General features: G+C 33.7%; 1 protein-coding gene across 1 annotated transcript; it reads left to right on the plus strand.

Moving 5' to 3' along the window:
• On the plus strand, positions 11,502-12,842 carry LOC104757471 (F-box protein At5g25290-like). Its single transcript, XM_010480214.2, has one exon. It carries the CDS (start codon positions 11,565-11,567, stop codon positions 12,753-12,755), a length of 1,191 nt encoding a protein of 396 aa, XP_010478516.1. The 5' UTR covers positions 11,502-11,564; the 3' UTR covers positions 12,756-12,842.

A 15,840-nucleotide genomic window follows, 5' to 3' on the forward strand; every position in this document is an offset into this window, starting at 1 on the left:
ATATATATATATATATATAAATTGTGTTTTTTTTAAGAACTATATATTTTTTTTTTTTGGAGAAAACAAATATTTTTATAAAGCCAAATTTTTTTTTTATCTACATTTTTTTTGGGGAAGGAAAGACAATTGTGTTGGAATGAAGATGACAAATCGGTGAAATTTGTTTTTATAGTCTACATCTATGCCACTAATAGGCGACTACTCAGTATCAGTTGGCCCCCACAGAAAAACACGTTTTTAACTGTCTTTTACGACTATTTGGCGACTAAGGGGTGACTATTTAATGACTCGCCGAATGAGTCGCAGAATAGTCGCTAAATTGACGACTATAGTACGACTATCTACTGTGGTCGGTAAAGTAGTGACTGATTGGCGACTAAATTACTGTAGTCACAGCGTAGTCGCAAAATGGTCACTATATGGTCGTTATTTTTGGCGACTACAAATGTAGTCGCTACTTGTAGTCGCTAATCGACTGTTTTCTTGTAGTGCCATTATCTAGTATTATATCAAAAGATGGTTACCTATTGTGACATACAGAGTAATTAGAGTAAGACAATATTCTACATAATAAATGAGATAGATCAATTAGACTAATCATATTGAGTGATCATAGGGGTTGATATATGTTATTATCTGTTATATTAGAGACATACTGGATTCAAGGGAAACCAAGTGAATTGATTCCACAAAACACTTAAGAACTCACAAAATTAATTGTATTAATTTCAAACTTGAAGTTGAAAGCAAAAACAGACTTTGATTGATTAATAAAATGTGAATACAAAATGATGAATCAAGGAGCTTAAATAGGCTCATAAAAAAAAGACCTCAAACGGTTAGGAACTAAGTTGAAAAGGAAACAATAAAATGAGAGCAAAACACAATCTTCTCCATTGATGTCTTTTGTTAGGCATTAAAGGATGCGCTCCTTTGGCTTGGGGAGCTGGTTTCGTGATCCTTCCAGGGTTTGGTGGATGACATGAATGGCTAGGATCTCTTAGAGTGAATAGACGATCTGGATTGAGTGGTGAAAATGCACCCTTAAGAGAAAAGGCAAAATGTTCTCCAAAAAGGAAAGTTTCTTATTCTTTTGTCTTGGGTGTATGGGAAGAAGTGGTGACGTTTATGAGACTTCTAATTGGCGTGTAGTCTTCATATGAAACAGTTGAAAGTCTTCAAGTTGGTCAGGGGGCTTGTTGGTTTGAAAGTTGACCGGTTTGGTGAAAATTGTTGGTTAAGCTTGAAGATAGCTTAAGGTGCAAGCAATCATAATTCTACCAAGTTATGAAACATGATTATTTCTATTTAGGAGTTATCTAAATAATGTTAGTTTGCTTATTTTGAAAAGAAAATTATTCTAGAGTTTTTCCTATATAAGGAGCTGTAGGGTGTTGCATCACTTATGAGTTTTGAGAGATTGAGAGTTTGAGAGAGACCAAAGTTTTGAGATATTTTCTTTGGTATTAATAAAGAGAGTTTTTCTTTATTTGTGTTCTTAAACTATCTCTTTAAACTAGATTTGGTATCAGAGCTTAAAGATCTAACAAAATCAGAAGGAAGGGAACGTGAGGAAGAAGAGACTAACTTGCGAAGATGAGCGAGATCGTTGCAGCAAGATCCAAAGAAGGAGGAGCTACAGCAGTTCAATGTCCGATGTTGAACAGCACAAATTACACCGTATGGGCTATGAGGATGGAGGCTATGTTGCGCGTGCATAAAGCTTGGGAGACAATCGATCTCGGAACTGATGATGTGGAGAAGAACGACTTGACTCAAGCTCTTCTGTTTCAATCAATTTCCGAATCTCTAATTTTACAAGTTGGAAAACAAGTTACTGCTAAAGGTGTTTGGGATGCGATTAAAGCAAGGAACCTAGGTGCAGACAGAGTATGAGAAGCAAGACTGCAGACTCTCATGACTGAATTTGATAGACTAAAGACGAAAGAAGGTGATACCATTGATGAGTTTGTTGGAAAACTTTTTGAAATCTTAACAAAGTCTGCATCAGTAGGGGAAACTATTGAAGAAACAAAGATTGTCAAGAAGTTTCTCAAGAGCTTACCAAGAAAGAAGTATATTCACATAATTGCATCTCTTGAACAAGTCCTTGATCTTAAAACAACTTCCTTTGAAGACATAGTTGGGAGATTAAAGATCTATGATGAGGAAGAATCCCAAGACGATCAAGGAAAGCTTATGTATGTTAACACATATGCACAAAAATCTTAAGAAGGAGGTAGAGGAAGAGGACAAGGCCGTGGTCGTGGATGAGGCAGAGGAAGATACGTGTATCAACAACGAGACAAATCCAAGATCACGTGCTATCGATGCAATAAACAAGGCCATTATGCTTCTGATTGCCCAGATCGGCTTCTTAAACTTATTAAACTTCAAGAAATACAAGAGAATGGAGAAGAAGAAACTCAAGAAGCATAGTCACCTTAACGAGAATAATGTGCATGAAGTAGTATACCTTAACAAGAAAAATGTGCAGCCAAAGGTATTCGAAGCTTCCTCGGAAAAGGCTTGGTATCTTGATAATGGTGCTAGTAATCACATGACAAGGAATCAAGCTTGGTTCAACAAAATTGATGAGTCAGTCACAGGAAAAGTCAGATTTGGTGATGACTCGTGTATTGACATTAAAGGAAAATGATCAATTTTGTTTATAACCAAAGGAGGAGAGAAGAAGATACTAGCCGATGTCTACTACATACCAGGCCTCAAAAGCAATATCATAAGCTTGGGACAAGGCACCGAGTCAGGGTGTGATGTTAGAATGAAAGAGGATCACCTAACACTACATGACCGTGAAGGGAACTTATTGGTGAAAGCAAAAAGATCAAGAAACAGGTTATACAAAGTTGACATGGAAATCAAAATTACAAGATGTCTACAACTTGAGAGGCCAAGCGAATCGGCAATGTGGCATGCTCGCTTAGGACACATGAACTTTCAAACAATGAAAACGATGGTGACAAAGCAATTGGTCACCGCAGTATCGAATGCTCCGATAAGAAAAGAAACATGTTTGTCATGTTTACTAGGAAAGCAAACAAGGCAGTCATTTTCTAAGTCAACCTCTTACCGCGCATCACAAGCATTGGAGCTCATACATGGGGATCTTTGTGGACCCATCTCCCCTTCTACAGCTGCAAACAAGCGATACATGTTTGTGTTAATCGATGACCACACTCGCTACATGTGGATAATAATTCTAAAGGAAAAGAGCGAAGCATTTGAAAAATTCAAAGGGTTCAAGGCGCGGGTTGAACGAGAGACCGGAACTAAAATCAAGACTTTGAGGAAAAACAGAGGAGTAGAATTTGTATCTCAAGAATTCCAGACATTCTGTAAAAGAGAAGGAATTGCTAGACAACTAACTGCTCCATATACACCTCAACAAAATGAAATCGTCGAAAGAAGGAATAGAACATTGTTAGAGATGACGAGAAGCATTCTAAAACATATAGAGATGCCAAATTATATATGGGGAGATTTAGACTATCTACACATCGTATAAACAAAGTGGGGACAAGAGCTCTAGACTATCAAACCCCATACGAGTCTCTTAAGAACAAAAGGCCTAATGTAGAGCATCTAAGAGTGTTTGGATGTGTCAGCTATGCAAATATTGAAGCACCACATCTGAGGAAGTTAGATGACAGATCAAAAGCACTCGTCCATCTCGAAACAAAGCATGTCTCAAAAGCTTATCGACTCTTAGATCCAACATCTCGTAAAATTATGGTTAGCAGGGACGTGTTGTATGATGAGAATAAAAGTTGGAAGTGGAACACGTCAAATTCTGAATCCAATGAAGAACCAGGAATGTTTACCATCAATCTTGGAGAATTCGGCAATCATGGAATCAGAAACAACGTAGAAAACGAGATAACAGGGGAAAACAGAGCAAGCGATGAGGAAGAAAGTATCAAAGAAGAAGAAAACGTTGCAACCAAACCAGAACCAGAAAATCAGTTTTAACCGGTTAACTAGCCTGGACCAATTTTGAGGCGATCGACAAGACAGAGTAACAGACCAAGTTATTTAAACGATTACCTCATGTTAGCAGAGATCAAAGGAGAACATCTCTTACTGCTAATCAATGAAGAGCCTTGGGACTTCAAGGAAGCAAACAAAATCAAGGAGTGGAGAGATGCGTGTAAGGAAGAAATTTCATCAATAGAAAGGAACACAACTTGGAGCTTAGTTGATCTTCCAATCGGAGTAAAGCCAATTGGCTTGAAGTGGGTCTTTAAAATCAAACACAACTCTGATGGCACCATAAACAAGTACAAAGCAAGGCTCGTGGCTAAGTGATATGTGCATAAACACGACATAGACTTCGACGAAGTGTTTGCACCTGTCGCACGCATCGAAACAATTAGGTTTATTCTCGCCTTGTCTGCATCAAACGGATGGGAAGTGCATCACCTTGACGTAAAGACTGTGTTTCTTTATGGAGAATTGAAAGAAGAGGTATATGTTACATACCCAGAAGGTTTTGTAACAAAGGGGAGTGAAGAGAAGGTCTATAAGCTACACAAATCACTCTATGGACTAAGACAAGCACCTCGGGTTTGGAACACAAAGTTAACACGATCCTGAAGGAATTAGGCTTCGAGAGATGCTCTAAGGAACCTTCTCTATACCGAAAACGTCAGGGTGAATGTATTCTAATTGTGGTTATCTATGTAGATGACTTATTTGTTACAGGTTCAAGCATAGGCCCAATATTTGAATTCAAAAGGAATATGGCTGAGAGGTTTGAGATGAGTGATATGGGAAAATTCACTTACTACTTGGGTATTGAAGTCATTCAAGAAGAAGATGGGATTACTTTAAGCCAAGAAAGGTATGCAAAGAGAATTTTAGAAGAAACTAGAATGGGCGATTGCAACCCGACTCTTACACCAATGATCTTCGGTTTGGAACTTTCAAAGGCAGCAACTGAAAAACGAATTGACTAACAAAGCTATAGGAGAAACATAGGATGCCTCAGATACTTATTCCATACACGACCTGGTCTTGCGTTTAGTGTTGGCGTGTTAAGTAGATACATGCATGAACCAAGAGAATCACATGGTGCGGCTCTAAAACAAGTTCTAAGGTATCTACGAGGTACACTCTCTCATGGTCTCTATTTTAGACAAGGAATGGTTTCAGGTTTGGTAGGCTATAGTGATAGTAGTCATAGTGTTGGCAAGGATGATGGAAAGAGTACGGTGGACATGTATTATGTCTCAATGAGTGTCTGATCACTTGGAACAAAAACAACAAGTTATGGCACTGTCTTCATGCGAAGCGGAGTTTATGGCGGCCACTAGGGGTTGGTTTGTCCATGTCCAAATGGGCATGTCCAGTTGGACACATATATTTTATGGTCATTTATGGTCAAGGCCCAAATAGATCCATGCCTAAATATGTCCAAACCAAATAAGACCATGACTAATTGGACTGTCCATGGAAACCATATAATACATGAATTCAATTATGCTAAAAACTTATAAATTCATCATTAAACTCATAAATTCATACATAACACTCATAAAATTCACACATAACACTCATAAGTTCATATTAAGTCATACATAATTCATAAATTTATAAATAACTCATAAATTCATACTTATAAATTCATACAAAACTCATAAATTTCCCCCAAATTTAGAATTCCTAATTTTTAAGGCTTATTGGACAGCCCATGTCCAGATGAGTTTGGACCATTTATTAACGGGCTAAATTGGTTTTGGCTCCATTTGACCGCTTCAAATTTGGTCATGACCATAACCGGTCCAATTTAATTTGGACATGGGCAGCCCATGGTCTCTAAGACCAATTGACATCCCTAGCGGCCACTGAGGGTGCCAAACAAGCTATTTGGCTACAAGAACTTTTTGCCGAGATCATTGGAGCTGCGTATGCAAAAGTGACAATACGAGTTGATAATAAATCTGCCATCGCTCTCACCAAGAAGCCTGTGTTTCATGGACGTAGCAAACACATTCATCAGAGATTCCATTTAATACGAGAGTGTGTCTAGAATGAGCAAATTGAAGTTGAGCATGTCCCGGGAAATGAGCAAAAGGCCGACATATTGTCTAAAGCATTTGGGAGGATTAAGTTCAAAGAAATGAGAGATCTCATTGGACTTCAAGAAGTATCAAAACAAGACTTCAAGCTTAAGAGAGAGAATGTTGGTTAAGATTGAAGATAGCTTGAGGTGCAAGCTATCATAATTCTACCAAGTTATGGAACATGATTATTTCTATTTAGGAGTCATCTAAATAATGTTAGTTTACCTATTTGAAAAGGAAATTATTCTAGAGTTTTTCCTATATAAGGAGTTGCAGGGTGTTGCATCCCATATGAGTTTTGAGAGATCGGGAGTTTGAGAGAGATCAAAGTTTTGAGTTATTTTCTTTGGTATTAATAAAGAGAGTTTTTCTTTATTTGTGTTCTTAAACTATCTCTTTAAACTAGAAAAATTGCCGGTTCTTGAGTCTTCTTTCAAATCAGCTTGGTACAATAAGGGAGTTTTTTCACGATCAAAAGCTTTTTCAGGTTTGATTGCTTGGTGAATCTTCAATTCTAACATCAGTAGATTCTGTAGGAGTGGATTTTCAGCATGTGCATCAGTGAGTCTGTCATCAGGTATGTCACGAGTCCATCAGCTCCCATTCTTACATCATGTTGTTTCGTCCTTTAGTCTCGGGCTTAAGAATTTTTCAATTAGCTCCTCGGAGCAAAACAATACACATTTGTATTAATACAACAAAAGAAGAGAAATGATTGAAACAACCCGACTCGAGTTTTAAATTCATTACTTAAACACCCAATAACTAGTTTCCGATTAAATCCCGTGTAATCCCCGATTTATTCATTAGGCGCTAGGTCCACCCTCTAAATATCGATGTTTTGCTCACAGCATGTGAACTGCTGCTGCTATTACTTACCGGTTCTGCCTCAATCTTCAACCAACGGTTGGATAAATTGGTAACCCTTATTTCCTCCCTTCTTCATTTCATCACTAAGGTGGGGTTATTAGCTTTATAATTTTAATGCATTTGAAAATCTAACTAAAAATTATGTGTATTCAATCATTGATTTTAAAATATTTCTCAAAATTTTGTATTATTGGTTCTATGATTTACAAATTTTGTTTAAAATCTCATGTTATTCATTTAATTTATTTTTGGATTTTAAAATCCATATTATGTTTTAAATAGATTTTAAAGGATTTGAAAATGTAAAATAAAAAGATTGAATAACAAAATTCATATGTTTTGATTTCGATAATTTACAATTGTATATGGATTTAGAAATCATACCTCCAATAAAAGCCACTAAATTTCAAGCTCTTAAAAGGTAGCTTTTATATATATATAATATATATATATATATATTGTACCACAAAAGAAATATTATTATAATATATAATAGATATAGATATATATATATATATATAGTACAAAGTTTCCTTTACCTTCACAAAAAGAGAAAATAATAGTGTAGCACATGCATTAGCTAAATTTGGTTGTATTGATAGATCATATTACATTGATTCCTACTCTCTTTGCAAAGATTTAATTTAATCAATATATATATCTTTTGTGGAAAAAATAGAATTTGTGGAATAAATATATATATATATATATATATATTTATATTTACATTAATATTAACCATATACTGCATTGGTTATATTTTAACAAATTCTCAACTAAAATAAAAACATTTTACAAAAATGTACGAAAAAATGCAGCATACTAGGATTTCACCCGCGGTACACCGCGGGACTAAATTATAAATTATTGTACTTTAAATAATAATTTTTAATTTATTTAGTTTTTAAATTCTCAATTAATTAACTTTTGTCTAATTAATTTAGAGTTTTGTTTAGATTTTTTTTTATTTTTCTTACGTTTTATAAAGTTTATAACCTAATTACATTAAATTTATATAGTATGTTAGTGTATATATTTATGTATATTTAATTTTTTTTTTTGGAATATTAAGAATGGTTTATAGTTTGTGTGATATTTTGTAGTTCATATACTACATAATTTATAAGTTAATTTTCAAAACTATAATTACAAATCTATAGTATACATGAGATAAATTAATAGTTTTAGTATTAGTTCTATAGTCCAAACCCACCATGCTAGGTGAGTCAGCAATATGTTCAAAGATTTTTAATATGCAAAAACTCATTATACCAAACCCGTGAAAGTAAAAAATAGTTTTAAATACGTAATAAAAATAAAAATAAATCTGTGAGCAAGTAATATCTTTTATATTTTATTATTATTCCTTGAATAAGATATTAAATTGAATGGTAAATATGTGTGTTACCTCTTAAAATCATACAGTTAGTATTTTTTAATATTGTTTAAATTCAGAATTTATGCAGAACAATTACACCAAAATTAATGGCATTTGCTCATATAACAGTTAACCGAATTTATGTAAAACACTTAGTTTCTACAAACAATCTGAATTGTATGGAAAGTTTATTACCTATAAAAAATTCTCTTCTCAAAATCACATTTTTTTCTTTAATTAATAGAACTTTTTTTGTTAAGTAGGACCATCTGGCTAAAGATTATCGTGATGCTATCATAATTAAAGACAAAAAATCTGAATCCAGATAGGAAGATATGACATTAAAACAAAATTATAAGAACCAATTTATATTTTTATAGAGTTTTTTTAAAATAATTAGATTCTCTAAAATAATTATATTCATAATCACGTTATCATTTTGCTTTAATTTTGGGATTTTAGCTATCACATTAACTATCTTTTGTTATAAATTGTCTAATTTGGAAACTAAAAAATTATAACCACAAAAGATTTTAAATGTAATTACCGATTTTTTTAATTAGATATGTTTTTTATTGTCAAAAAATTAAATGTATTTTTAATATAGATTTTTTTTAACGGCAAATCAATTATATTATACCAAAAGTGTTTACATCATTACATGATACATAAAACCAAACAAATACAACCATTGAAACAAATATAGGAAATTGAACACAATTTCGATGAAAAAGTGGAAGTAACCCTGCTTTCCAAACGGAAGCCTTACGGGCAATAGAAGAAATATGTTAAGTCCCCTCTTCATACACTTGTCAAAGGCTAACATTTTATAGATGAGACTCCTAAATGCTGTCTGCATTACCATAATTAGACAAAAAAAATTGATATGTTGTTTGTGATGGTTTTAAAACATGCCTTTTGAAACGCCAAACACAATGCCGGTTAGCGACAATGGATTCTCCTTTCATAAGACCTGTGATTTCAACCAGAGGGACAGCGAGATCACCATCATCGGACTGTGGCCTTAAAAAGAGGAGATTATCGCGGGAGTCAATTTTTTTAAGCGGACAAGATAGTACAATAATTCCGAGATCAAAAACCCAAATGAAATATTCAAATCTTTGCTTAGGAGAAGATTCATCGGTTGATAACCGGAGATGACGCCCGTGAGAGAGTTCACCGGAAACAAACCTTATGTAAAGGAAGATATCACGATTCCATTGAATCGACACCGAACCGACACAAATTTGAAAAAGAGCACAACCCCAACATCGACAAAATAAGGTGAATCCTGCCTTGCACGAACCCGACACCACCCAATACGCAATTGAGGACAATATCCAGTCCGCACCAAAGATTAGAGACATCAAAATCTGACTTTCAAATTCATCGTCATGAAGAACAAAAGCATATTTCGATCAGAAATTGTCGTAATTATTACTAAAAACTATATGGATAAGAAGTTGAAACAAATTAAATAGAAACAGTAACCCAACCGATGCCGGAAAACCAGCGCCGGCCGGTGAAAGCAAAAAAAATGGAGGTTTTTGATTAAAGGGACGCTTTGGGGGAGTCGCTCTCTCTCGAGAGGTTTTTTTTTCAGAGAGATAGAAGGATACCGATCTATTTTTAATATAGATAAAGAATTATAGTTATTATCAAAAAATATAGAATAATTGAATATAATTTGTATGAAATAAGAAAATACGAAAAAAAAGAAGTATAAAAGACGAAAACTAAAACTTCTCTATTTTTGTTTTGATTCATCTTGTCATGTTTATGAACATATATTTTATACAAACCAAAATATTTGTGAAACTAAAAGCACTAAACATAAAATAAACAATAATTTTTTTTGATAAAGTAAAATAAACAATAATGACTTAATTGTATAAAAAAACCTTATATGTGAGAACTGAAATGAAAACCATCACAAAAAAAGAATAACTATATTCTAAAATTCTAAGTATATAATATTACAAAATATTAATAGTGTTCTTTAACCAAAGAAAAGTATAATAACCACTCCATTGTTTCTATATAATTATATTTTTTATTATAAAGATTTCCAAGATTTAGAGACAGATCTAAAAATCAGTATTAATTCATTAATTATGGGAAATCTTGTTTCCAAAAATTGAATTTAATATTAATAAATGAAATGAAAAATAAATTAATAATTAATGCTAATGGCATGCTTGTAAATATATTTCAACTCTAGGATTTATTTGCTAAATGTCTCCAAAAATGTATATATAGATAGATTCTATTACCATGATAATGAAAGAACGGTCAGGGAAAGTAAAAGCAAAACCATAATAGTTTTTTTATTTTATTTTATTAAAAGAAGGGGCATTCTCAAAATCAAAAAATTTTCCCGCCAAAAATATTGAAATTTATACCTTTTAAAAACATTGTAAATGCTTTTAAAAAACTTTTAAAAGCGTGTACAAGGTTTTTAAAAGGTTTTTAAACACATTGTAAACGCTTTTAAAAACCTTGTAAATGCTTTTAACAAGCTTTTAAAAGTGTTTACAATGTGTTTAAAAACCTTTTAAAACCCTTTTAAAAATCTTATAAAAACTTTTACAAGGTTTTTAAAAACATTGTAAAAGCGTTTACAAGGTGTTTAAAAACCTTTTAAAAATCTTTTTAAAAACCATTTGAAAACTTAAAAAAAACATTTTAAAAACCTTTTAAAAATCTTGTAAAAATCTTGTAAAAATGTTTACAAGTTGTTTAAAAAACCTTTTAAAACTCTTTAAAAAATTTGTAAAAGACTTTACAAGGTGTTTAAAAGGTTTTATAAGGTAGAAACCTTATAAAACCTTGTAAATTTTTTTTTTCGGGAAAAATTTTGGCAGGAAAATTTTTTTGTTGAAAATTTTTATCAAACTTTTTTTGACAAAAAAATTTTGGCGGGAAAATATGTCAGAAATTTTTTGGCGGGAAAATTTTGTTTTTCTTTTTATTGAATAAAATAATTTTCATCTAAGAGTAAAATGGTAATTAAAAATTAAAGGAGGGCAAAAATAAAAATGGTAAGAAAAGTGGGTATTTTTGAAAAGGTTATATTAAACAAAGGTCCATGATAATGTTGTATTGGGCTTGATAGCCCTCGAGAAAGCCCTAACTGTGTACATACATAGAGAGATAAAAAAAAAACATTTGCGTAACTTTGAAGCTTCCATCTCAGCAGCAGGTCCGACGAGATAATCCCCGTTCTGATAATGGAGGAGGTAGTAGATCGACCAGCAGACGGAGTTGGTAATTCAAAACGAAGCGGGAGTCCTAAGTATAACGAGTGCATTAAGGTCCCGCGTCCGGCTTTGGTTTTTGATCCAAAAAGCGGATCTCTTCCATTGTTGTTGCTGTCTCTAGAAGAGAGCGGTTGTCGTGTGTACAACCCTGACGAAGACAAGGTTTACGAGACGAAGAGTGACTTTTCAGGGTGTCGATTCCTGGCAAACTCGGGTAAGTGGTTCCTGGTGTTAGATGAATCTCGATCGGATCTCTATATCGTAGATGTGTTTAGCGAGGAGAGGATCCATCTTCCGCCTCTAGAGTCAACCAAGGGTGGCCTTTATAATGTTGAGCGAGTAGGAGATAATGAATTCAATGTTGGTTATATGGATGGTTTTAGGGATGGTTTTATGGATGGTGATCCGTCTCTTCACACTATTATATATTTGAGAGGTCTTTTGTGGGTAGACGACAAGAACGGAGACGACTATGTTGTTGTGTGGCAATTTCATCAAGGCGAATTTCTAGGCTTTTGCAAGAAAGGTGATTCACATTACCGCGATATTCCAATACGGGTCGATGTTCGCAGGGAGTTCCGAGGTCTAAATGATGTGGTACTCAAAGGTTACAGTGTTTACTACCTGGCGACCCGTGGCTACATTCGACACCTGGATTTGTCTGGACAAGATGGTTTCAAGGATGTGTCCGAGCTCCTTCGGTTTCCAATGTGGAATAAGCCAGATTTGCCTAGTGTTGATTTCGGAAAAAAGGTCATCTCATCTGGCGATAGCATTGCTGTTACAACATCAGGAGAGGTTTTGTTGGTTTTTACCAGGGCTTACGAGCCAATCTGTGAAACGTCTAGGATCTTCCGCGTCTACAAGAGGAAACATATACAGCTAAACCCGAAATACTATGACACCATTCTTGTTGAGGTGGAATCTATAGGCGATGAGGCCCTGTTTTATGATTTGAGTATCACCGTACCTGCTAACCATATCCTTGGTATTGAGCCTAACTCCATCTATTTCACCCGTAATGACCGTTTCGGTCTCGACAACGGTAAAAGTCCATGCCTCGACATATGTGTGTACAACATTGCAACAAGGAACATCAAACATTTCCCTAGTCTCTTCAACTTAAACCTCAAGGATGCACAGTGGTTTCTCCCCTCTTGATTTTTAAATTTTTTTTTGCGTTTGTCATTTTCATGTGTTCAATCTTGCAACAAAGACCCTCAGACGCCTGCCTCCCCATGATTTCTCCCTCAGTCCTTGTATAATATATGACATTACAAAGTGTTTATTTTCATGTATAACATTTGACATATAGCTAAGTGTTTATTTTCGTGTATAACATTTGACATATAGCTAAGTGTTTCTTTTCATGTATAATATTTGACATAGCTAAATGTTTCTTTTCATTTATAATACTAGGATTCAGACCCCCCGCGATGTCGCGGGGAAAGTATTTTAGAAAAAAATAAATAAAATTTAAAATTTAAATTTATACATTATGAAATCATTTGAATGTAATAAAATAGTTTAAATACATAAACATTAAACATAAACTGTTACTAAAAACACAATCATCAAAATAAAAACTTATAACAAAAAATATTATATAGAATAGACGCAACTTTGAAAAAAAATATTGTTTAAAGTATTATAAATATAAGGTTTTTTTATGAAGAATTATGGTAAAGCTACAATTAAAAAGATCATTATGACAAAGTGATCCTAACTGAGAATATTGAACTAGTGGTTGTAATGAGTAAATATAATTTTCTATTAAATAATTATAGTTATAAACAAAATGATATAAATTTTAAATATTAAAATACTTTTTAACGGAAAGTTACGATAAATAGACGCAACACAACTATAAATTCTATATTAAGTTTTAATAATTTCTATATTGCTATAATTATTTCTAAAATTTTAGTTAAATTATAGAATAACGTTAAATATTAGATATTAATATTCAAATTATTTAGATTAAACATAAAACGGAAAATTTGATTCAACCGACAATGATTTGTTAGTTATTGATGAAAAGACAAATATATAGACAGTTCAAAAGACATGACTATTTAAATAGACACACTTATTAGAACGAAAAGTTGTGATAAAAAAATATGAATAAAATATAATGAAAAGACACAACTCTATGAACAGATACAACTGTTTGAGTTTAAAAAAAGAATAAAAACAATTTTCTTACAAAAAAAATACTAAGCAAGGACGCAATTGTTGTTCGTATTTATTCAAATTGTTATTCTTATATTTAAATATTAAACTATTTTTAACAAAAATTTACGGTAAAAATAGTGGCAACTATAAATTCTATATTAAGTTGTATTAAATTTCTCTACTGCTATAATCATTTCTAAAATTTTAGTTAGATTATTGAATAATGCTGAATATTAGATATTAATATTTAATTATTTAGATTCAACATAAAATGGAAAATATTGTTTCAACGAACTTGTTAGTTACTGATGAAGAGACAAATATAAAGAGAGTTCAAAAGACATGACTATTTAAATAGATACACCTTTTAGACCGAAAGTTATGATGAAAAGATATAATAAAATATAGTGAAAAGATACAACTTTATAATGAACATATACAATCGTTTGAATTTAAAAAAAAAATATAAAAAGGTGCTATGAAAAATCGCCAATGTTGTGTCTGCACTTGATTTTACCTAACCCATATAAACTGCTTTTAAATAGAAGACATCTTTATTACCATATTAAGAAGTCAAATTTAAAAACTCACTATATAATCCATCTAACTTTTGAAAAAAAAACTCTAGTTATTATCATGAAATTTCTATATTTAAAATTAACTAAAAGTTGTAAATTAGATTCGTCATTCCAAAAATCTTTTGTTAAATCAAGAATTGAAGGAATATTTTTACTTTTAAAAGAATGTGTAACACTCGCAAACCAATTTTTTGGTATTTTGGTAAGGGTGTCGATCGACACCACAGGGGGAGTGTCGATCGACACCAGTTGTGGCCGGTTTGGTCGGTTCAATTTTAATTGTCCGGTTTGCGTGGTTGGTTTAGGGAATCCCTAAATCGAGTTTTTAGAGGTAGAAAACGACCTAGGGTCGTGTTATTTGGAGTTAGTCGCCGTTTTTGAGAGAAAAACAAAAGAGAGAGTGTTCTTGAGCTTTTGGGAAGAGATTGAGAGATTCCTTGCTGTTCTTGGGAGATCTAAGGCTGGGGAGGTGTTAGAAGCTTGCTAGGAGTGAGGGAATTCGTTCTTGTTGGTCAGAATCTTCTTGGAAGAGGTGAGTGCATGACCATGGCTTATCTAAGCTAAGATCTCTAGATTCTATGTGATTTGGTGCTTATGTGGTTGTTTCTTTGAGTTCTCTATGATATTTCGTTGCTGTCTGGGCTGGGTTTGGCTTCTGGGAGTGCAAGGAGCGGATTGGAGAAGATTGGAGGCGAGATTCGGAGTTTCTGATCGAGGGAAATCGCTGCTCGGCATCGGTGTCGGTCGACACCAGTTGGGGTGTCGGTCGACACCAACGCGAGGACGGCTCGGGACTTTAGCGAGTGTCGAACGATGCCATGTGGAGGTGTCGGTCGACGCAAACTAGGGTTTTCGGGAGTGTCGGGCAGGGTGTCGGTCGACACCATTTTGGTGTCGGTCGACACCAGATAGTCAGTGTCGATCGACACCATCTGGTGTCGGTCGACACCCCTTGTTCAGTTACGATGGACGTTGCATGCTATGTATATTGCCTGGTTTGTTTTATTGATTGTTGTTTGTGGCATGTAGAGATCTTATTGCTTGTGTGTATAGCCCAGTAGATGGGAGGATTGCCTCACTGAGTGTTTATCAAATACTCATGCATCTCAATTTGTGTTTGTGGTGCAGGTAAAGGCAAAGTGTGATCGTGGAATCAAAGGCAATGAAGAGGAGGATGTTCTAGGGACTCGATTGGATGTTGTCTGGCATTTGCTAGGGTGCTAGAGTTGAGTCATTAGAAACATTGCTAGGTTGCTGGTTTCATGTTTCTTGTTGTTTGGTATTGAGATATTGCCTTGCTATAATATTGGTTTATTATTGGATATTGATTATGTTATTCCGCTGTTGAATGTGTTGTGGTTAGGTGGCTAGTGGGTATGGGACCACTAGCTGTAGTTAATTTTAATATATTATATTTATTATTTATTATTAAAAAAAAAAAAAAACGTCGGTTGTTTCATTTTGGTATCAGAGCCCTTACGGTTCTAGGTTTG

Source organism: Camelina sativa, chromosome 17 (assembly GCF_000633955.1).
Source record: "Camelina sativa cultivar DH55 chromosome 17, Cs, whole genome shotgun sequence".
NCBI lineage: Eukaryota > Viridiplantae > Streptophyta > Magnoliopsida > Brassicales > Brassicaceae > Camelina > Camelina sativa.